This window comes from Pogoniulus pusillus, chromosome Z (assembly GCF_015220805.1).
Source record: "Pogoniulus pusillus isolate bPogPus1 chromosome Z, bPogPus1.pri, whole genome shotgun sequence".
NCBI lineage: Eukaryota > Metazoa > Chordata > Aves > Piciformes > Lybiidae > Pogoniulus > Pogoniulus pusillus.
Genome location: NC_087309.1, coordinates 51167051 through 51187792, shown reverse-complemented (window position 1 = coordinate 51187792; position 20742 = coordinate 51167051). Strand labels below are relative to the sequence as shown.

The 20742-nt window shown below is 42.9% G+C and overlaps 1 protein-coding gene across 1 annotated transcript in view; it reads left to right on the top strand.

Annotated features, from left to right (window-relative positions):
• Nucleotides 1-20742, top strand: part of ANKDD1B (ankyrin repeat and death domain containing 1B) — a 37314-nt gene extending 16572 nt beyond the window's left edge. The window contains exons 7-15 of the mRNA XM_064140298.1: nt 1278-1376; nt 4151-4249; nt 6707-6805; nt 8583-8681; nt 11387-11485; nt 14700-14795; nt 19055-19253; nt 19979-20110; nt 20421-20742. Coding sequence (XP_063996368.1) covers nt 1278-1376; nt 4151-4249; nt 6707-6805; nt 8583-8681; nt 11387-11485; nt 14700-14795; nt 19055-19253; nt 19979-20110; nt 20421-20479 — 981 coding nt within the window. The 3' untranslated portion in view covers nt 20480-20742. The remainder of the gene's footprint in view (nt 1-1277; nt 1377-4150; nt 4250-6706; nt 6806-8582; nt 8682-11386; nt 11486-14699; nt 14796-19054; nt 19254-19978; nt 20111-20420) is intronic.

The window sequence follows — 20742 nt, the reverse complement described above, 5'->3', positions numbered from 1 at the left end:
GTCATGTCTGTATGTCTCTGCTAAGTCCTGCATTGCTAACTTTTCAAAGGTGCTTAAATAGTTAAGGATGTAAACAAACACCTCAGGGATTTTTCAGAAGTGCCTTAACACTTCAATCTGATTGAGTTTGCTTTTGACATTGTATTTAAGGCACCTAAATAACCTTGAAAGTCTGCTTTTAAATTTCCTTACTGAAACATTTTTGGGAATTATCAATTTGGTATTTCTCTGCATCTGAGGCACTGCAAGAATAACTACATGACAAACTGTAAACCAGTCAGACATTGCATTTATAGAACAGTGTAAGTGAACACACAGAAGAAGATGCTGTTTCTTTGCTATTCTAGTGATGACATAAAAGCTGCAGTGCAATGCAGAGCTCTGCTCTTTCATCAACAGAGGTTAAAAGACAGTGTTGCCTCAAACATCTGGTAGGCTGAAAGTGTAAACAACAATGATGGGAGGCAAACGCTGTGATTCCACAGAGTAAGTAGGTAAAAAGAGAGGACAAAGACTCCTCTCATGGGTCACTAAAAGCAACCACACTGTATCTTTAATTTCTATAAAGGATTTGAAACCTTCCTCCTTCAACTCAAGTGCTATGAATGAAAAGATCTGGACTGTTGTTTCACTGAGGAATAGGATTCTTCTCCTAATTCCCAGCTTCAGTTTCTTTTTACCAAGTTTTATGCTTTTTTCTTGACCCAGCGTTATCCTTTATCTCAAAGTGTGCTGCTCTTCCTGAACTTGCTCTTTGATTTTATTTTGGTTTGAATTTTTTTGTTTGTTTGTTTGTTTGTTTCCCTTATTAGCTACTGAGAAATTGTGCTGATTGTGAAGGAGAATGAAAACTGAAATGCTGGCATCAAAGCCATTACAAGTTTCCATATGCTTACCTAGGTTTTGGCCATTAATCTTTAAATCAGTGATCCTAGGTGCTTGGCATACTCCCTATTCTTGTAGGAGCTTGTATCCATTTTTTTTTCTGATACCTTCTTTAGGATTTAAAATTTTAGCTCTTTTCACTGGTTGTACACTGCATTTCTTCAGAATATGAGACAAACTCCTAGACCATCAGATCCTGTCAGCATACGTGGGAAAAGATCACTTCCAGATTAGTCCAAATGTTGGCATGGGCTGTGCAGATCTGCCTTCTTTTCCATGCATTTAAAATGAGATGTATGTAACAGACAAAGGGCAGCTTTATGCTGCTTTTACTTGATGTTTTGACTTTATTCTGGGTTTTAAAATGTCTTATCTTACATTTCACTTTCAAGGAGGGAAACACAGCATTGCATCTAGCAGCCAAAAATGGTCACAGTGAAGTTGTAGAAATCCTACTTGAGCAGTGGGAGGAAATAAATGACCTCAATCAGGTAAGGACACCGTAATTACTAAAAGAGACAGAGATTCAAAAATTCAACTAAAAAAGAGAATTTCAAAACAATAAATGTTAGATCTAGTAAACTAGTTCTGCTGCTTTGATAGTATCTTTGTATCCTGTTTTGTTGTCCCTTCTCCAATAAATTTAGCTACATCAAGTCCTTCAATGTCCCTTCTTCTATCCTGTATTCCTCACACAATGGCTTCCTCTCCATCTTCCATGCCCTTGCATAACTATTGGCAGAAGAAAACAGAGAGGGGTCTCATCTCCACCTTATATCCTGTCCTCCAAAATAGCTCACCATGTAATCCCATTGTTTTTGCCACTTCTGGTGCTTTTCAGGCTAGTAGCCGAGCCAGTTCAATTGCATATCCAGGAGATATCACAGCAGGCACCTCAGCAAAGAGTTCTTATTTTTGTACCTCATTCATCTGATTCCAACTGACTGTGCATAATTGGCTGCAGACACTGCCTACCCACTTTTCTTCCCTGGGTTAATGCTGGTGAGCTCAGACAGCATATTCAGAAATTATGTATTAGCTGTGAAGCAATTATCTCTGAAGCTACACAAACTCAGCTCAGCATGCCTGCTTTGCAAAAGGTCCTTGTGACCTCAGTCCTCAGCTTCTTCTATGGGGCAGCTGAAATAAACTGGGCAAGTGAATTCACTTCATTGGAGGCTGGCATGACCATTGCAGGAATCTGCTATGTGATTGATGGGTCTCCTTTGCTGGCCCAGAGGGTAAAAAGTGTGAGAGATGCCCACTCCTATCCAAGGCCCTCCTCTTCCTTAGACATGAACAGCTTTTTTTTGGGTCAAAGTATGCTTGTCTGTTCTTTATATGCAAGCTTATATGCAACCTCTGAAGCACATGAGCCCCTTTGAAATGTGAAGCCTTTGTGTTTCCAAGCCTTGTCTAACCACGTGTTATGAATTATGCGAAAGTAATAATCTGTATTAATTTTGCTATCCAGGCAAACATTGTTAATAACTATGAAAAATGTTTAATAATGTTAAATTTCACCAGAAAACTTATTCACAAGGTTTGAAGTACATGGTTTGGACACTTTTACACACAGGGAACAGACAAAACTAGAACACTTTAAGAAATAACTAGCAAATGCAAATGTTACACTGGAAGAGAAGGTTCTTGTGGTCAATGCACCGATTGTGGTTAATTATACTGCTCATCCACTAGGTGGACTCAGGAAGATCCTTTCTGCTTATGGCAGAAGGCAATTAGTGAATTACAAGAAGTTTTAAATATTTACTCACAAAATTATCTCCCAACTCATGGGGGCTAGCTGCAGCTTCAAACAGCACCCAAACGCTTTCAGGGAATTCTGTTACTGTCTTGTCAGCCACTGAAGCTTCTGATTCTTTCCAGACTTCACAGGGTGCTGAGGAAAGGAGGCAGTTGATCTCTGACCTTATCCTGATTTCTCTGGACTGCCTGTGTATTGCCAGGACTTCCTGTCTTGGCAGGAGACTTCCAGTTGTAGGCAGGATGTATTGCAATGTGCAGCCTCAGCACATCATGCTAGCTCTGCAGGCTGACTGCCTGGAGGCATTTAGAGCCTATTCCTGTTAAACTCAAGGCAGTGGAGTTTCCAGGCAGGATGTACTGAGGCAGTGAGTAATGGCAGCAGGCAGTAGCAAGCAGCAAGCTACTGTGAACACAATGGTCAAACACGTTGTGTTACCTGCTCACCTCTTTCATCAATATGGCCCAAGACTAGTGGGCCTTTGGACATACATTAGCCAATCAGAATGGCACTTTAGCAAGCTCGACCATATTAGGTCATATTAGGGCTTTTGTTTTCCTTTCCCACGGTTGCTTCACCCAGCACAGAAAGAGGGAGAGCAGAAAAACATGCCTGGGCAAGCCAGGACATGCATAAGCCTATTTTGGCCTGTTTAGGCCTACCATTACACCACATCACTTCTGTGTAAAAAGCTTACACTGCTTGTGCTCCTGCCTTGCCAAGGCTAATGGCATTCCTTTTCTATTCAACAGAAGATGCACTGGTCTGTGGATATAAACAGGTCTGTCTTTCCCCAGCATGAGCAATGCACTAAAATAGATACTAAGCTTAGCAGAATGATGTGACAGGAGATTAAGCAAAAGAAAAAGTAGGATTTATTGATGTTTCTGTGAATGCTGAAGCACTAGAGTAATTTTCAGTAAAAATCTGTGAATGTCAGGAGTTGAGAAGCAGGGATCAGATCATTGTGCAGCTGATGTAATTTACGTTAGATATTTTCTGTGGAAACATTGAGACCTTTTTTGGAGTGAGAAGATTTGAAGTAAATTGCAACAGGTTTGTTTCTTCTAAAAGCACTCCTTATAACTAACACTAGAGTTAGGGGCTGATCAGAACTCCACAGCACTGGTCTGCCAGGAATTGGTACTCATGGGCATGTGCTAGCGGGATAGCAGTGCTGCCTGGTGTTGAATGGCAGCAATTGCTACCCACCATCATCGTTTCTGTTCCTGTTCTTAGCAATCTCCTTTGAAAACAGCGTAAACAATATTTATGAAACTGTTATCAGTATCACAGATGTTATTTGTCCACATAAATGTCATCTGTTTCTTATGGGTTAGCAAGTTGCTCTTTCATTCAAATGCCAGTTTAGGACCATTCAGGTTGCATTCTCTTGTGATCACCTCTCCTGTCCTATTGAGCTGGATGAGTCTGATTTAGCTAATCTGGTTTTTTGTCGTGGCTCAAATTCGAACAGACATTTTCTCTCTGTTGGTCTAGAATGGAGAAACTCCTTTTTACCTGTCTGTTGAAGGAGGGCATAAAAAATGTGCTGAACTCTTACTGGGAGCAGGGAGTGACATCAATGTTTTAACTCAGGTATGTACACAGTATCCCTGCAGCACACAGGTATGTGTGGGCCATGAGAAGGAACTTATCCTCTCTTTTGTGTGTGGGCTAAAAGTATATTTACTCTGCTTATTTTTATGAAATGGTGAAAAAATAGAAATAAATCAATAAAACAGAATTGGGAATGTAGAATTCAAACAGACAAAAATGATGTTTTAGAACTACAGCACAGATCTTTCTGAATACTGTGGTGGAGCTTGTTTACTGACTATGTTTAACAGCAGAACACATGGTCTGGAAATGTAGCCAACTAAGGTACTTGAAAATCCACCCTTTTGGCAATGCCTGTGACTGAGGTGGTGACAAACCTGTTCCTCCACATCTGGTTTATGGACTTCAGTTCAGCTGTTAAATGGCTTTGACTTTCCTTCTGCAATTTTATGGAATCACAGAACAATTTTGATTTGAAATAACTTTTAAGATCATCAAACCAACCTAACACTACCATGACCACCCAGCCATGTCTTGAAGAGCCATGTTTATATATTTTTTAACACCTCCAGGGGCAGCCTTCCTGGCCAGCCTATTCCAATGCCTGGCCACTTCCAGTAATCTAATTTCCAAACTTCCCCTGGCAAAACTTGAGGCCATTTGCTCTCATTTTATCACCTGATACTAGGTAGAAGAGAACAAATCCCACCTCACTGCAACCTCCTTTCCATTTTTTTTTCCTTTTGGCATAAATATTAAGTGAAAAATTTCAACCAATTTATTTTTTAAAGCTTTCTAATGTGACTGATTTGTTTGTTAAAGGTCCAACTAAGTTAACAAACTAAGAGATACATTCGCACTGCCATTGTTCATGACACAAGACAGCTGACAACACTGATTAAACTTTCTTAAGAGAGATTGAAAAGGACTGTAGAGTACTGGTGTTTCAAGTATGTTTGTGGTGATATGCTTGGTGATGTCCTTAGGCATATCCAGTACAAGGGGGTCATTAGGAGCAGTCAGCATAGTTTTACCAAGGGGAAGTCATGTTTGAACAACCTGATAGCCTTTTATGAGGGTATAATCAGGTGGATAGACGATGGTAGAGCAGTGGATGTGGTTTATCTTGATTTCAGTAAAGCCTTTGACACTGTCTCCCACAGCATCCTTCTGGCTAAACTGAGGCAGTGTGGTCTGGATGATCGGGTAGTGAGGAGGATTGAGAACTGGTTGAAAGGAAGAAGTCAGAGAATTGTGGTCAATGGGATGGAATCTAGTTGGAGGCCTGTGACTAGTGGGGTCCCACAGGAGTCAGTACAAGGACCAGTACTATTCAATGTATTTATTCATCAGTGACCTGGATGAGGGCACAGAGTGCACTGTCAGCAAGTTTCTGCTGACACCAAACTCGGTGGAGTGGCTGACACCAGGAGGCTGTGCTGTTATTCAACCAGGCTTGGACAGATTGAAGGGTTGGGCAGGAAGAAATTGAATGAAATTCAACAAGGGCAAGTGTAGAGTCTTGCACCTGGGAAAGAACAACTCCAGGTATCAGTATAGGTTGGGGACTGACCTGCTGGAAGACAGCAAAGGGGAAAGGGATGTGGGGGTCCTAGTGGATGGGAGGTTGACCGTGAGCCAGCAATGTGCTCTTGTGGCCAGGAGGGTCAATGCCATTCTGGGGTATATTAGAAGGGCTGTGGCTAGGAGGTCAAGAGACCTCTACTTCTTTGCTGCTTCTACTGTGCCCTGGTGAGGCTGCCTCTGGAGTATTGTGTCCAGTTCTGGTCCCCACAGGGGACATAAAAGAGTCAAGCACAGAACCACAAAGATGATTAAGGGAATTGAACATCTCTCTTACAAGGAAAGACTGAGGGAGCTGAGCCTCTCTAGCTTGGAGAGGAGGAGACTGAGAGGTGACCTCATCAGTGTTTATGAATATGCAAAGGGTGAGTGCCAGGAGGATGGAGCCAGGCTCTGCTCATTATGCCCAATGGCAGGACAAAGGGCAATGGGTGGAAGCTGAGGCATAGATAGTCTCATGTAAACATAAAGAGGAGTTTTTCCACTGTGAAGATGACAGAACACTGGAACAGGCTGCCCAGGATGGTTGTGGAGTCTCCCTCTCTGGTGATATTCAAAACCCTCCTGGACACATTTCTGTGTTATCTGGTACAGGTGATCCTGCTCTGGCAGTGAGGTTGGACTAAATGATCTTTCAAGGTCCTTTCCAGCACCTGACATTCTGTGATTCTGTAAATGTGATTCTGTGATACAGTAAAAATAGGAAGTCTCTTCAGTATTTACAAAAGCATGTCATACTAACTGCTCATCCACTTCACTTTATGTCATTCTATCAAAGAAAGCTCTTCTGGGGGGAGGGCATAATAACATAGATTTAAATGAAAGAATATCCTATGTTGATAACTCTCCTTAGTACTGGTTTTCCAGGAACTAAAAAGTACATTTTTTTTGCAATGATACCATTTCTTTCAGAGCAGTAGCAGTGCTTTGCAGATTGCAGTTCAGAATGGACATCTATCTTTGGTTAATTTTCTCATTGATAAGAATATTAACCTGGTTCCTAAACCCGAGGTGAGTGTATATCTATATAAACTTTCTGCCTGTCTTGTCTTTTATGGTCTTCCTGGGGCATTCAAACAGCTGAGTGAGATTGATTAGTTTGTTACTTTTGTTCACTATACACACTATGGATTATGGATGCTGATTGCAATATGTATGGACCAGGACAGACAAGATCCTGTTGCACAAACCCATGTGAGTGCCTAAGGCAGGCCAGTTCAGTGCAGTATAGAGGCAGCCAGACTAAGATAAGGACTCAGGCATTAAAAGATGAGCAAAGTAGCCTGCTTGAACTAATCAGTAGTAGCACCTGTGTGCCACAGGCAGAGTTAACACTTGCAGCTGACTTTTTAATATAGGTAAATAAACACTTCAAGTGCTTTCACCATCTGCACTCCAAACACAGGTCTTCAAAATCTGCATACCACCATTCTTTGGGGTTTAAAATAAAAAGGCATCCCTAATATTCAACTCTTGTCTCAATTTAGATATCACAGTTTTTGTTACATCTGAGATTTTCTATGAATAGGAAATCATTTTCCACTTCTGCAGTACAGGGTGAAAGTATAATCAGAGTTTCATGATTTACCTGCCATGATCACAGGCCTATTGTGTAATATTATCAGGAAAGAAGAATTTATGATGTGCTTGAAATAATCTATTTAAAGATCAGGTGGTTGTTTTGCTGCTTGTTCTCACTGGCTTCCTGTAGCAGAAGGAACTGATAAAACAGTAACTTATGGTTTCAAAAGCATTGTGTAAGAGCTTTCTTTATTCATCTGTAGCCTTGAAGAAATAGCTGTGGTTCACAAAGACAGTAACAAACTGGTATCTGCCACCCAGAAATGACACTGACATGGAATTACTCTTTTACTGTATTTAACAAGAAACTGATGAATCACAGATCCAACGTCCGAAGTGATTTTGCCAATCTAATGGTTAGATTATGATGGGTGTTGGATCTGTGCCCAAGTTGTTTATTAAATAATCACTTGAATTAAACTCTTTCCTTTTTTTTCTATCTGTAATTAGCCTTTTATAAATAATGCATCCAATAGGCTTAGTATAAAGAATGCTTCCCAGCAACAATATGTGACGACAGCTCATTCCTGGAAAGCAGATTTTCACATCTCTTCACTCAATATCTGCCTCTAGCCTGTTCAGCTAAGAGCAGCCCAAATTTTCTGACAGAACAGGAACATTTCCATAAGCTCCCTATTGTCCACCAAAGGTAGAAGCACATCCCAGGTATGAATCAGAATCTAGATTCATAGAATCAGCCAGGTTGGAAGAGACCTCCAAGATCATCCAGTCCAACCTATCCCCCAGCCCTATCCAGTGAACTAGACCATGGCACTAAGTGCCTCATCCAGGCTTTTCTTGAACACTCCCAGGGACGGTGACTCCACCACCTCCCTGGGCAGCCCATTCCAATGGAAAATCACTCTCTCTGGCAAGAACTTCCTCCTAACATCCAGCCTATACTTCCCCCGGCACAGCTTGAGACTGTGTCCCCTTGTTCTGCCTTGCCACATTCCCAAGTGGTGACACATTGATACACTCAACATTTCCAGGTTTCTCAGCTGTACTTTCTACCTGCTGCTGTTAAGGAGCAGACTACCATCTCTGGCCTAACTCCACACCTCAAAGCACATTTTCTGCAGTCTTGAACCTTGGCTAGAGAACAGCCTCTGCAGGAGGGGTGGATTTTTGTATAAACCTCTTTCTTGTATGCATGAATTTCTGATAATATACCCAGTTATAACAGTTCATTATTTCCCTTTCACAGCAGAAGAACTCCCCTCTCCATTTAGCAGTCATCAATAACCATCTACCAATAGTAAAAAGCCTCTTGGATGCTGATCATCATATAAACTCTTTAAATCACGTAAGTCAACTCAGGAATTAACATATCTTCACAGATAAAGAGATTATGGGTATTTTGTTTTAAGTTTTGGTTTGGTTTTAATTAACAGCTTGGTACAAAAAAATAGGAAGAAAGAGGGAGTTCCCTTCTTATCTTTCCGCATGTGTGCATTTGTATTAGTCACTGGTACATGCTGTACTAGTATTGTTTGTACAAGATGTGGACAGCAAAATGCTATACACACTCAGAAAATACTCGAGTTAATTGATTGTTCCAGTGTTTCATGTGTAATAAATTACACAAATGTCTCAACAGTACTGATTTGAAAGGGCAACCCAGTGCCGTGTCGCTTGGCTGGGATGGGGTTAATTATTTTCTTAGTGGCCCCTGTGGTGCTGTGTTTCAGATTTGTGACTGAAGCAGTGCTGGAAAGGCACCAGTGTTCTAGCTGTGCCTTGTCTGTGCTTGTGCAGCATCAAAGCCTTCCCTGTTTCACACTCTGCCACCCTAAAGAATAGACATGGGAGTTCACTGGGAGAGGCCACAATCAAGCAGATGACCTGAGCTGGCCAAAGTGATGTTCCACACCTTACAGCATCACACTGAATCCTGAAGTCACAGGTCTCTGCAGCAACTGTTTAGCATGTTCAGCTGTTAATTGAAAGGATGGAGGTTCTAGCCTGTGCAGGAATGCCAGCATCTGTTTTGCCTGACCTTTACCAGGACTCTTTTGCTTCTGCTTTGTGCCTGTAGTCACTGCCAATGTGTTTTTGTTGCTGGCTTACTCGGTTCCTTTTTTTTTTTTACTGCACAAAATCTCTTGTAGCTGTTAATGGCTATTTTCAGTTTTTGCTGTGCTCTGTATCACTTTGTTCTACTTCACTTGGGAAAGCCATGAAAAAAGCATTGGCCTTGAGCCTAGTTTGGTATTCTTGGGCCCTATGCTGCTCCCATCCAGATACTCAGAGAACCATTTCGTGAAGAAAATCAGCAATTGCACCTTCTCCCAGTTCTCCTTGGAGAGACACTATAGAGCATCACAAGTGGCACCTACCCCTTCTCCTCCAGGATAGACCTCTCGCACTTTGTAACTACTCAGTTCCTTGAAGATCCTTTTGTAATCAGATTGCTCATACTAGTGTGTGTTGTGAACCACGTTTTGATCGTTGCTCATCAACAACTACATAGGAAACGCCACACAGGCATGTGTGTCCCTGGGTGGCAGGGTGTGCGGGAGGGGCTGAGTGCTTGTTGCCTGCAGTATCTTGGGGTTTCACACCTGAACAGGGACGTAAGGCTCAGGCAATTGGTACACTGTTTGAAGGGGAGGAACCTCACTTGACACGATGAAACATGGTGACTTCTAATGCTGTGTTGGAATCTGGCTCATGCCTACTGAGCTGCCATACAGTGGTCTCAAAAGGAAAAGTGGATCTTCTTCCTCCAAGGAAGGGACACAGACAGGGATGTGAGGTCTCCTGCTCTGAAGCCACCTGTATAGACATTGGAAATTTCACTCCATCTGAGGGTACACACAGTGACTTAAGTGGAGACCCAGCCCTCAAATACAATACTTGCTGCTAAACTCAAGAAGAAATAGTAGAAGTGCATGCTGTCTTGGTTAGTAAGATAAGCAGCAGCTCCTGATGAGGAGCAGAAGGGAGAAGAGTCAGAAGAGGGAGCCTGGCGTGCAGCTAGACAGAAGAGGGAAAGGACAAGAATGACAAAAGAGGCAGACACTACATTGTCCCCATCATTGAATGACCTAAGAGATAGGCAACAAGTATTCATCCATCAGCAAGGTGAGCACTTTGCTATCTGATTGTTCCAGTGGTGGAAAGTAGGGAAGCCCAGCAACTCGGGTCCATTTCCTGGGACTATAGGATTAACAAAGGGATTGGTGGAGATCCACCTTTCCACAAGCCTCTGGAGGTGGCTGTTATTGAGCATGAAGGCAAAATATCTCCTCAAAGAAGATACTGTAAACCAGCAAGGCAAGCAGACTATGACAGAAGGTGCCCAGTATCTGAGGGAATTAATGAGCTTTGTGGTAAAGGGTTGGACTTGATGATCTATGAGATCTCTTCCAACCTTGATGATACTGTGATACTGTGATAATGGTGATGAGGTTGGTCTAGAATAACCTGGCCAACAAGCAGGCCTCCACAGACATGGATGATATCCAGTACTAATGGCCCATGTGGCAGAAGTTTGTACAAAGCTCATGGATGGTATTAATTGGCACCTTGGCCATATTGATGCACCACCTCTTTTGTGGCAGGGCAAGCAAACCTTGTTGTGGATGTGGCACAATGTACTGTTGAAAATTATGGTTGTCTGTGCATGAATTTCATAGGGCAAAAGGTTATTGAACAGGACAGTATGGGTTGGGGCTGGCAGTTGCATGAAGCTCTCTGGTCCAAAACATCTGTTAATAAGAATAAAGAAAGGGCACTTGTTAGGTTACAGTGCTTTAGAGGAGGGGACAGCAACTTTTTCCTGAGCCAGTTGGAAATCCTGTCTGGTTGTCCTGTGGAGATCCCAGGTGCAGTTTTGTTTGACTGGAACAAAACTCACAGGTAGATCACTCAAAGGTTAAATAATTTCTCTCTGCTCAGTGTATTCTCAGTCTCTTGTTGTGAATCTTCTGTAGATTCAGATTGTGAGCATTCTGCTTTTAAGGAGGAGTTTGGCTAATTGCATTTATTCGGTGTCATTCACTCCAGAGGCAGGAAACCCCTCTGCACCTGGCAGCTGATCTTGGCAATGTGGAGCTGGTGGAAGTGCTGCTGAAGGCAGGCTGCGATCTCAAGATTGTTGATAAGGTAGATTGCATTCTTCATACATGCAAGCATTATATGATCTTTTGTTTGTCTGATGACCTTCTTTCCAGAGATGCAGGAAGCACCTGCTTGCACCTGTCTTTCCTAGGTAATGCTCTCAGTAGTCGTTACAAAGGAGGTCTCCCTTTAATATTGCTGTACTTGAAGCTTGCAGAAATATGGAATGGTTTTAGTGAAGAGCTGTAAAACTTCAAAGCTCTGTGGTTTGAAGGGTAAACCCTGCTGCCAGACAGTGGAAAACAGCCTGTGGCTGTTGTAACTGTGCACCTGTAGCCAGGTTCATTGACAAGAGAGGCACAGGTACTGACAGCTTCAGTAACTGCAGCAATGCTGAGTTTGCCTTTATCACTCTGGGCCACGTGGAAATGATGGTGCCATGTCTCTGAGAAGCCATTCCAGATCTGTTCAGGTGTGTGCTTAGGCTCTGTTGTTGATGTTCAGTCTGGGAAGACTAAGGCAAGAATTGCAACAGCTGGAAGAAGTACCAGAGTGTCTGGGGAAATGCTTCTGTAAGGACAGAGTACCAAATCCAGTTTTCACAAATTTTGCTAAATAACTGCAAGATTGAGCTTCCTCTTTTTATACTATTTCTATTCTACTTCACACACACACACACACACACACACACACACACACACAATTTTTTTTTTCACTATACCACTATACTACACAATTTTCTGTATGACTGAATTGCCATGTTTTGTTTATCATGAAGGAAACTCACCTCTTTAGTAATCTATAATGTAATTTTCACAAGCAAAATTGTCCTGACTCTATGGACAAGGACCACCTCTTTTTTTTTCCATAGCCTGAAGTGAGGCTTGGGGCTCTGTGTGCAGCTGACACAGCTGATGTGTTTTGAGAAGCTGAGGTAAGATGCTGCATTGCAGCTAAGCCTTTCCATTAGGAATTGTGCCCGTGCTAGCCAGACAGCTGCAGTTCTCATACAGGCTAACCCAAACTGAAATCCTGCCCACGTCAGACATCACCTTTAATATTGGAAAATTGTCTCTACCTGATCACATTCGAAGGGCAGGCACAAAAACTCACTTCTTATTGCATGGTTCGACCAAGTGCCCACAAGCCTCTGGGCTGAATAGTGCCCAGTATTACAGCAACGTTGACAGAGTTCAGGGCATGTTATGAGACTATGGCCCTGAGACAGCACAAGTTCTGTCACCTTTGCGCACCGTTTTTGTTCCTTGGAGTAACTTTGTCTCTGCCTGCTTGCTGGATGACCCCTGAGGCCACACCGCCACTGAGAACATCTGCAGGTACAGACCTCCGAAGAGAATAGGTGCTGAGATGGCAAAAATGTTCCTGCCCTTACCTATCAGTGGGCAGAAAAAGGGGAGCCAGCTTTGACAGCACAGTGTTTTTAATGGCCTCCATGTCCTGGCAGCAAGAGCCCTGAGGCTCCAAAGCGTGTAATGCATGAGCTGTTACAGCTCAGGAAGTGCTCTCTCGGCATCGCTTCCTTCCTCCTATGTCTGTTATCTGTGATAGTGCAAAGAGTGCTTCCTCTGTCCGGGACTGCTGTGCTACATCTGCATACAAAATGCTAGTGGTGCCTGCACAAGCACAGGAAGTCAGAAGTATACCTTTTTTCCACTCCTTCCACCTCTCTGAAATGCAGAGCACCTTTCCAGAGGTGGGAATCAAGGCTTCTGGACTGTTCACACAAAAAGTATTGTAACTACATAAAGATTTTATGAAATGTAAATTCCTTGGCTTCCTCAGTGATGCTTTTCTAAACCCATAGAAATCAAAAGTATCTTGAGCAGAGCCAGGAGCTAGAACTCAAAAGGTGTGCATTAGGAAACTCTGCAAGAGCTGGAGAGTTGAAATGCCTTACAACAAAATTACTGAACCTTGTAATTAAAGGGTTGGCTTCTCTTAGGTCTAATTTTCTAGAATGTCTAACACTTGATATGTGGAGAATACTTTGAATATTTAAATCTGAAACAGTTCCACTCAGTGCAAATCTTCTGAAAATAGACTATTCCAGAGAGAACTGAACAACTGCAGAGAGAACCCTGCAGAGTCACTGAGTACTGACACACTGAGAGCAGAGATGAGTTCAGACAGCACAAGCAGTGCTCTGCAGTTGGAATCAAACCAAAGGCTTTTAACTCCTTTGACTGTGCTACCCATGAAACATCACCTTCAGTTGTGCTCAGTTCAGCTGTCACAAGAACATTCTTACACCTCCTTTTTTTTGCTTTGTGAGCCAACTTCTCTTACCGATGCAGGTTGTCCTTAAAGCTGGGAGCTTCCAACTTTGTCAGCCTGTCTGAAATGCAAATTTAGCCATAACATGGGAATGGACTGTACCTGTGGTAGTTTTCAATGTGTGGATGCCTGGGTTTGCCTGAACTGGGGAGGAGCAGTGTCTGGGAAGCATATGTTGGTGTGAAGTTCACAGCAGTCTGAGTGCAGAAGGCTTCTGAAAGCAGCTATACTTCACCAGAAATTCTTCAGTGGCATTCAGTGCAGGAAAAAATTGACCACCTTTGGGCTGAGGGGATACAGCTCATGCAAAGCTTAGAGCTTAGACTGTACAGCCCTGAAGCTGTACAATTCATATGTTCATAGACTGGTTTATGTTGGAAGGGGCCTTAACAATCATTTAGTTCTACCCTCCCCCTGCCATGGGCAGGGACACCTTCCACTAGGCCAGGTTGCTCAAGGCCTCATCCAACTTGGCCTTGAACACCTCCAGGGTGGGGGTATTCATGACCTCTCTGGCAACCTGTTCCAGTGCCTCAGCACTCTCACTGTAAAGAATTTTTTCATAATATCCAATCTAAATCTGCCCTCCTCAAGCTTAAAGCCATCCCCTCTCATCACAGTAAGCCCTTGTAAAAAGTCCCATCCCAGCTTTCTTGCCAGCCCCTTTCAGGTACGGGAAGGCTGCTGTAAGGTCTTCCTAGAGCCTTCTCTCCAGGCTGGACAGTTCCAACTCTCTCAGCCTGTCCCCACAGGGGAGGTGCTCCAGTCCTCTGATCGTCTTTGTGGCCCTCCTCTGGATCTGCTTGAGGAGTTTGATGTCACTCATGCTGGGGGCACCAGTAGTACATTTTCTTGTAAAAAAAAAAAAGGATGAGTCTCTGTAAATAAAGCCCTTGTGTTTCTTCTATGACACACACACATATATGATTAAAATGTTCTGACTCACTGAATTATCTGCTTTCAGCATGGAAAAACTGCATTAGCTGTGGCATCAAGGAGCGGCCATGCCCTCATTGTGGATATGATCATTAAAGCAGAAAGGTATTATGCCACAAAACAGGTAAGAGTTATCTTCCATTACACTGAGGAGAACTATAAGGGAAAAGCAGATTTTGATCGTTGTGCTAGTTTGAAGCTGGCTAGAATGTCTTGGTGAGAAGAACTAGACTACAGGCTGTAAAACAAAGGTGATGTCTACTTCGCTCACAGGCTTGCTGAGATGTATAGGAACAAGAAATAAAACCATAGATAACCTCTCTTGCTTGGGCTGCTGCCTGAGCTGCATCTTACTCTCTAACCTCACCCTCTAGTTTGGACTAATCCACTTTGCTTCCTAACCCCCTGTCCAAACCTCCATTCTTCCTTGGGACTGGAGTAACATTGAGGAGGGGTATGGGGAAGGTGCAGGGGTGGTTGAGACCCCCTCCTGGGGACTCAAGTTTCTGGGAGGGGAGTTGTGTTTCTGTATTACCTTTTACCTTGTATATTTCTGTCTATAACTGTATATACTGTAAATAGCTGCTTGTATATTGTGCTAGCTGTAAATACAAGCTTCATTCATATTTCCAGAGCTGGCTGAATCTAGTCTGGGTGATTTCCAAAGTATGTGGGGGGGTGGGGAACACACAATCGTGAAGCACCTTTTGTCTGAGGTGGTTCCTTTTGGCAGGCTGCAATACTGGTCTTGGTAAATTGAGGTAAGGACTGGGAATGAGAAAGTCTCTTCCCTACCCAGGTTTTAGTCCAAGCTAGCTGTAAAACTGTAGGCAGATCCCACTCTTTTCCTGCATCAGACATGAAGTGGGGAGAGGGATTATGATATAAATCAAATTGTAGCAGCAGGCCTGGGATGACACAAATCCACGATGAACTCTGCTCTTTGGTACAGCAAAATCTGTGGTTGCAAAAATGGAGTACAGGTCTGTCATGCCTTTGCCAGCAAGGACCCAGCTGCTTCAGCAGGAGCACCTTCTTCTGTTTAATGTGTATAAACCACAATCAATGAAGTAAAAAAGAACCAGGTAATAAGTGTGAAGGACAAGGCTCAGAGTGACCTCAGATTGCCTAGATTTCTAACTTTCTTTCCCTAATTGTTACTTAAACGTAGGCTGCTCCCTAAAGCACTGAGAGCCAGATGTATTGGAGTGGAGATGACAATTATTTTGGCCTGTGATGAATATCCCATCTCTCTCATAAATCTCTGCATACTCTCTAGGCAGTAGGGATCTGAACATGAAAAACTAAAATGGGCACCTCTTAAAATTAAACAAGTATGTAGAGCTGAGCTGAGCTGAGCTGCTGCTGAGGCCCATTCAAGAAAAAAGCCTTGGAGCTCACACCCAGCCCCAATGGCTTTTGGAAATTCAGGACATCTCATGTGACGGTGTCTTAACTGGGACCATTCAGAGTTCTGAAAAGGTGTATTTGTTCTGTCAGTAACAGTTGTAGCAATGAGCCACAAAGAACCTACACTCGATGAAAGGGAGGCATTCCATAGGATAGTGAAGGTTCATTTTAGGGCACATTAATGCTCCATAAGTCAGTCTTGTATTGGCCTGCTCGTTTTTTCTTGTTTGGGGCCATAGAGATACGTGAGAATTGATTAAATCTTCTGGGTTTTAACACAATACAGTTTAAAATCCCCAGGCTCTCTTAAGTAGTTTGTTTGCAGGCTGGTTCTAGTGAGGTGCTAAAAGCCACATCTACCATAACCACCTACAAGATGCTAATGCCATGTATTTATGAGAACTAATTCTGTGAGCACCAGAGCTACGAAACCAGGGCAAAAGGACTGAAGTCACTTAACTGCCAGCTCTTACACTCTCATTGCTGAGCGGCCACACAGAGCAGTAATTTCGTTCTCGTTCCTGCTAGGGCGTGTCTATTTACCAGGTTAGCCAAGTGCCTCCAGGAGTGGCATGAAGATACTTACCCTGCCCAACTGCAGGCACTGCAACTGGCCAGTTTTACCACCACACGCTGGCCCTGCAGGTCCTGTTCTGTGACATTACAGGGTATTGTGATGGTAAATTACAAATCTAGATTAATTAGCATGAGAAAGACCTCCATGACCTCCCTGCGCATATTTGATCTGCATCAGTTCACCCAGAGTTGTCAAGTATGTTATTGTTCATTTTGGCTGAAGACAAATTAGAAGTGAAATCATCTATTGCCAGAGGAGGCATGACAACCTGATAGCAGTAAGCCCATAATGCTCCTAACCTCCTGGCACTGTTTACTGAATTGCCTGAGGAGATGTTTTAGCAGATGGTTTTCTGCAAGAACTCCACATAAACACAAGTGTTGGTATGCCGCTACCTGAACTAAAAGCCAAGCTTTTGGAGCAGCGTGTACCTTACAGTTATGGAATACGACATTGTTCAGGTACAAACTACAGCATTTTGAAGCATTAATTGTAAGAACTATTTGTCGCACTTAGCTGACCTTCCTCTGTGCTCACAAAAGGAATTGTCCCGTTGCTGTGAGGAAGTGCATGACGTTAATGTATATTCTCATCCTTCCACTTTTTTTTCTGTTCTCTCCTTCCATGTCTCTCCAATTTTTTTTTCCTGATTTCTGCTTCCAGTCTATCCTTTCCAGGCTGATTTTGACTGGAGTTGAGGGCTGCTGTTACTGTCTTACCTTGATACACAATTAGCAGCCAAGAAAAGCTGTGTGCTGCCAAGGAAAGAGAAAAAAGGGTTCCCTTTTGTTTGATGCCTTTTTTTTTTTTAAAATTGCCTTTGGTTTTAAGCCTCAGAATCTTAGAAGAGAAACACTGATCCGAGGTAAGCCTGAAGCAGTCTTGTAGAATGCCCTAAACCTCACTTTGCATATGCAAGGAAGCAGTAAGTCAAGCCTGCACCAGAAAAATGGCATCACACATACATGAAAATACTTAGTTGCTGAAACAAGATTTTTTTTTCCCTTGCAAGATTCTCATAAGCTTAGGAAACAACCCTGTTGTGTTTTTCTGAATTTAATATGGAATAGAGCATTTTTATGATGAACACTTTCAAAATGTGGCATACTGCCATCTCCTTTTCAGCTTAGTATTTTTCACATTGAAGACTGATTTGAAGCAGGACTAGTGTAAACCAGAATGAAATAGTTTGGTACGAATGAGGCTTTTTCCTTGGGCATCACTCAGCTAGAGTTGAAATCAGTGCAAGACACAGCTTTTGCAGAGGTGCCCAAACAAGAAACAATCCTATCACTCCTGTTTCAGGTGAGCCATGCAGAGGGTAGCACCATCACTTTTAATCCAGAGGGTAAAATCCTTGTGGTTTTGGTTTCCTGATGATTTTGCTTATGCAGGCAGTTCAACTGGATCCAGGTGCAGGTTCAAGACGTGCTCATTGGTGCTTAGACACTTTGCTGGACTTGGCCCTGCACTCTAAGCCAAATGGTTCATACTGCCATTGAATGACCTGGTAGTCCCTGCTTCAGCCAAGCACAGGGGACAGGGCAGAGGTGGTGCTCCCACTCAAGCTGTTTGTTTGAGCAAAGGCCATGCCAATGACGCCCAGCCTCTTTTCAGAGAGATGTTAGCTCCTTGACAAGCAAGAGGAAAGAGTAAGAACTGTCACTGAAGTCTAGCCATGCTCAAAATACTAAGTAGACAGAACCGTAGAGTACAATAGTGCTGGTGTAGTAGTTACTGTTAGTTGCTATTGTGTATCAAGTGCCAAAGAAAGCACCTTATTTTGCATGTAACTTAATCAGACATTGCACTAGACACAGCAGGGATAGGTTCCTGTTCCGTTACTTAGACTTCAACAACATAATTTATGCTAAGATATCTTCCAAAGAGCTCCACTAGCCAGACACAGTTCCTCCACTTGAATTGAGCACATAACCTGTCAGTAGCTATATAGAATCATAGAATCAACCAGGTTGGAAGAGACCTCCAAGACCATCCACTCCAACCCAGCATGCAGCCCTAGCCAGTCAACTAGACCATGGCACTAAGTGCCTCATCCAGACTCTTCTTGAACACCACCAGAGACAGTGACTTCCCCACCTCCTTGGACAGCCCATTCCAATGGCAAATCACTCTCTCTGGCAAGAACTTCCTTCTAATATCAAGCCTATACCTTCCCTGGCACAGCTTGAGACTGTGTCCCCTTATTCTGGTGCTGGTTGCCTGGGAGAAGAGACTGACCCCCACCTGGCTACAACCTCTCTTCAGGTAGTTGTAGACAGCAATGAGGTCACTCCTGAGCCTCTTCTCCAGGCTAAAATGAGATAGTATTCACTGCTTGTTAAGGAGAGGTTCCCAATTTCATTATGCAACTTATCATCTGCTTTCTTCTTCAGGAACATCTAGTTCACAGCGATGATAGGCTGGGACTTGTCTTGTCCTTCAAACAAGATCACAGTACCCACACCAAGCAAATCCGTTCCTCTCTTTGGAATCTAGCATACAACCAGTTAAAACCTCAGGAATGGAAAAAACTGGCCCTCTTCTGGAAGTTCACAGATGAACAAATTAAAGCTATTGAAGAACAATGGACAGGTAATTATCTGGATGCGTAGACATAAAAGGTACAGAAACCACAAGGTAGAGTTCTTTTTCAAACTATGTACCACAGACACACACACTGGCTCTATTACTCTTGCTCAAATGATGAAGAAGAGCAGTGAATCAATACAACCTTTGTCCCTGGTCCCTGGGAAGCACTGCTGTAGGACTACAGGCCAATTCTGTTTTCCTCCTGGACCATAGGAACCTTCATCTTTGGAAATCCATAACAGGAAGAAGGAGCAGCACAGAAGGGTCTTGCAGGTCATGCTGTAAAGTGAGGCCCTGGGGAACCTTGTGACACAGGAAGACTTTGTTCATGTTCTATCTTCACAGCTGCTGTGAAACAGCAATTTTTGGTTTCAGGCATCTCAAGTGCCGGGAAAGCAACACTTCTATAGCACACAATGTACTTGTTTACTACTACTCCAGGGTGTATTTCCACATGTTGAAGGAAAAAAAGAAAAGAAAAGAAAAATTTAAAAAAAGGCAAAGAAGAAAAAGCTTTTTTCCCCCTCCCTGTAATTTATTTTCTAAATTGCCTTTTTTTTTTTTTTCCTTAGCTTCATAAGTCTCAGTCTTCATTTTGCTTCCAGGTGAAAAAAGAAATAAGAGTATTTGAGTAGGTTTTTAAACCCCTTGGAATACTGTAAGTGAAAAAACACAAAATACACTGTTTCCAGCACATGGAATAGACAAATGCTTTGTGTATTGCATAGGGAAAAACAGCTATAAGGAACATGGAAACAGAATGTTGCTCATCTGGTTGCATGGTATATTGCTGGCTCGTCAGAATCCTGTCAAGCACATATATGAAGATCTGGTGGAAGTTGGATTTCAGCCTTTAGCTGGTAAGTTGTTACGGAGCACAAAGACTGCAATGTGGTGCTGGGGTCCCTGTTGGTGCTGGGAAGGTGTGGTTGTGGCAGAGCTGGAGGGTTTCCCTTTCTAGGATTTTGCCCTTGCTTGGGGTTGACACTGAAGTGTTGCTTGAGATCTAAGGAAAAAAAAACACCTAAAATGCAGAAAAGTGCCAAGCTTGCTTCCCTCTGTTGTCCTGCAAACATGGCTAAAGTATGATTGAGCCATCCCACAGTCACTAGTTTGACCTTGTAAAAAGCAGAGCACATCACACAAATATTTTTCCCTCTTACTCTACAGAGAAGATCAGAACTGCAAATAGCATGGACATGGACTCCAGAAAGTGCTCCCTTTCATGAACTCATCAATCGAATACGGCATACACGATGCAATTACATGCCAGGTGGAATGTGACTTTCAGATACAAATAATACCTTTCCTGGAAACAAATCTCTGGTTTTGAAGTTGCATTACTTTTTGCAAGCTAGAACAACTTGTGCTCCTGATGTATTGGTTACTTCTTTCCCAAATGCTTGCTGTACAATAATTTGAAGAATTTAAGAGTGAATGGCAAGCTGGTAGTTTATGACTGCACTGCTAAGCAGGAATCACTCCACCACAC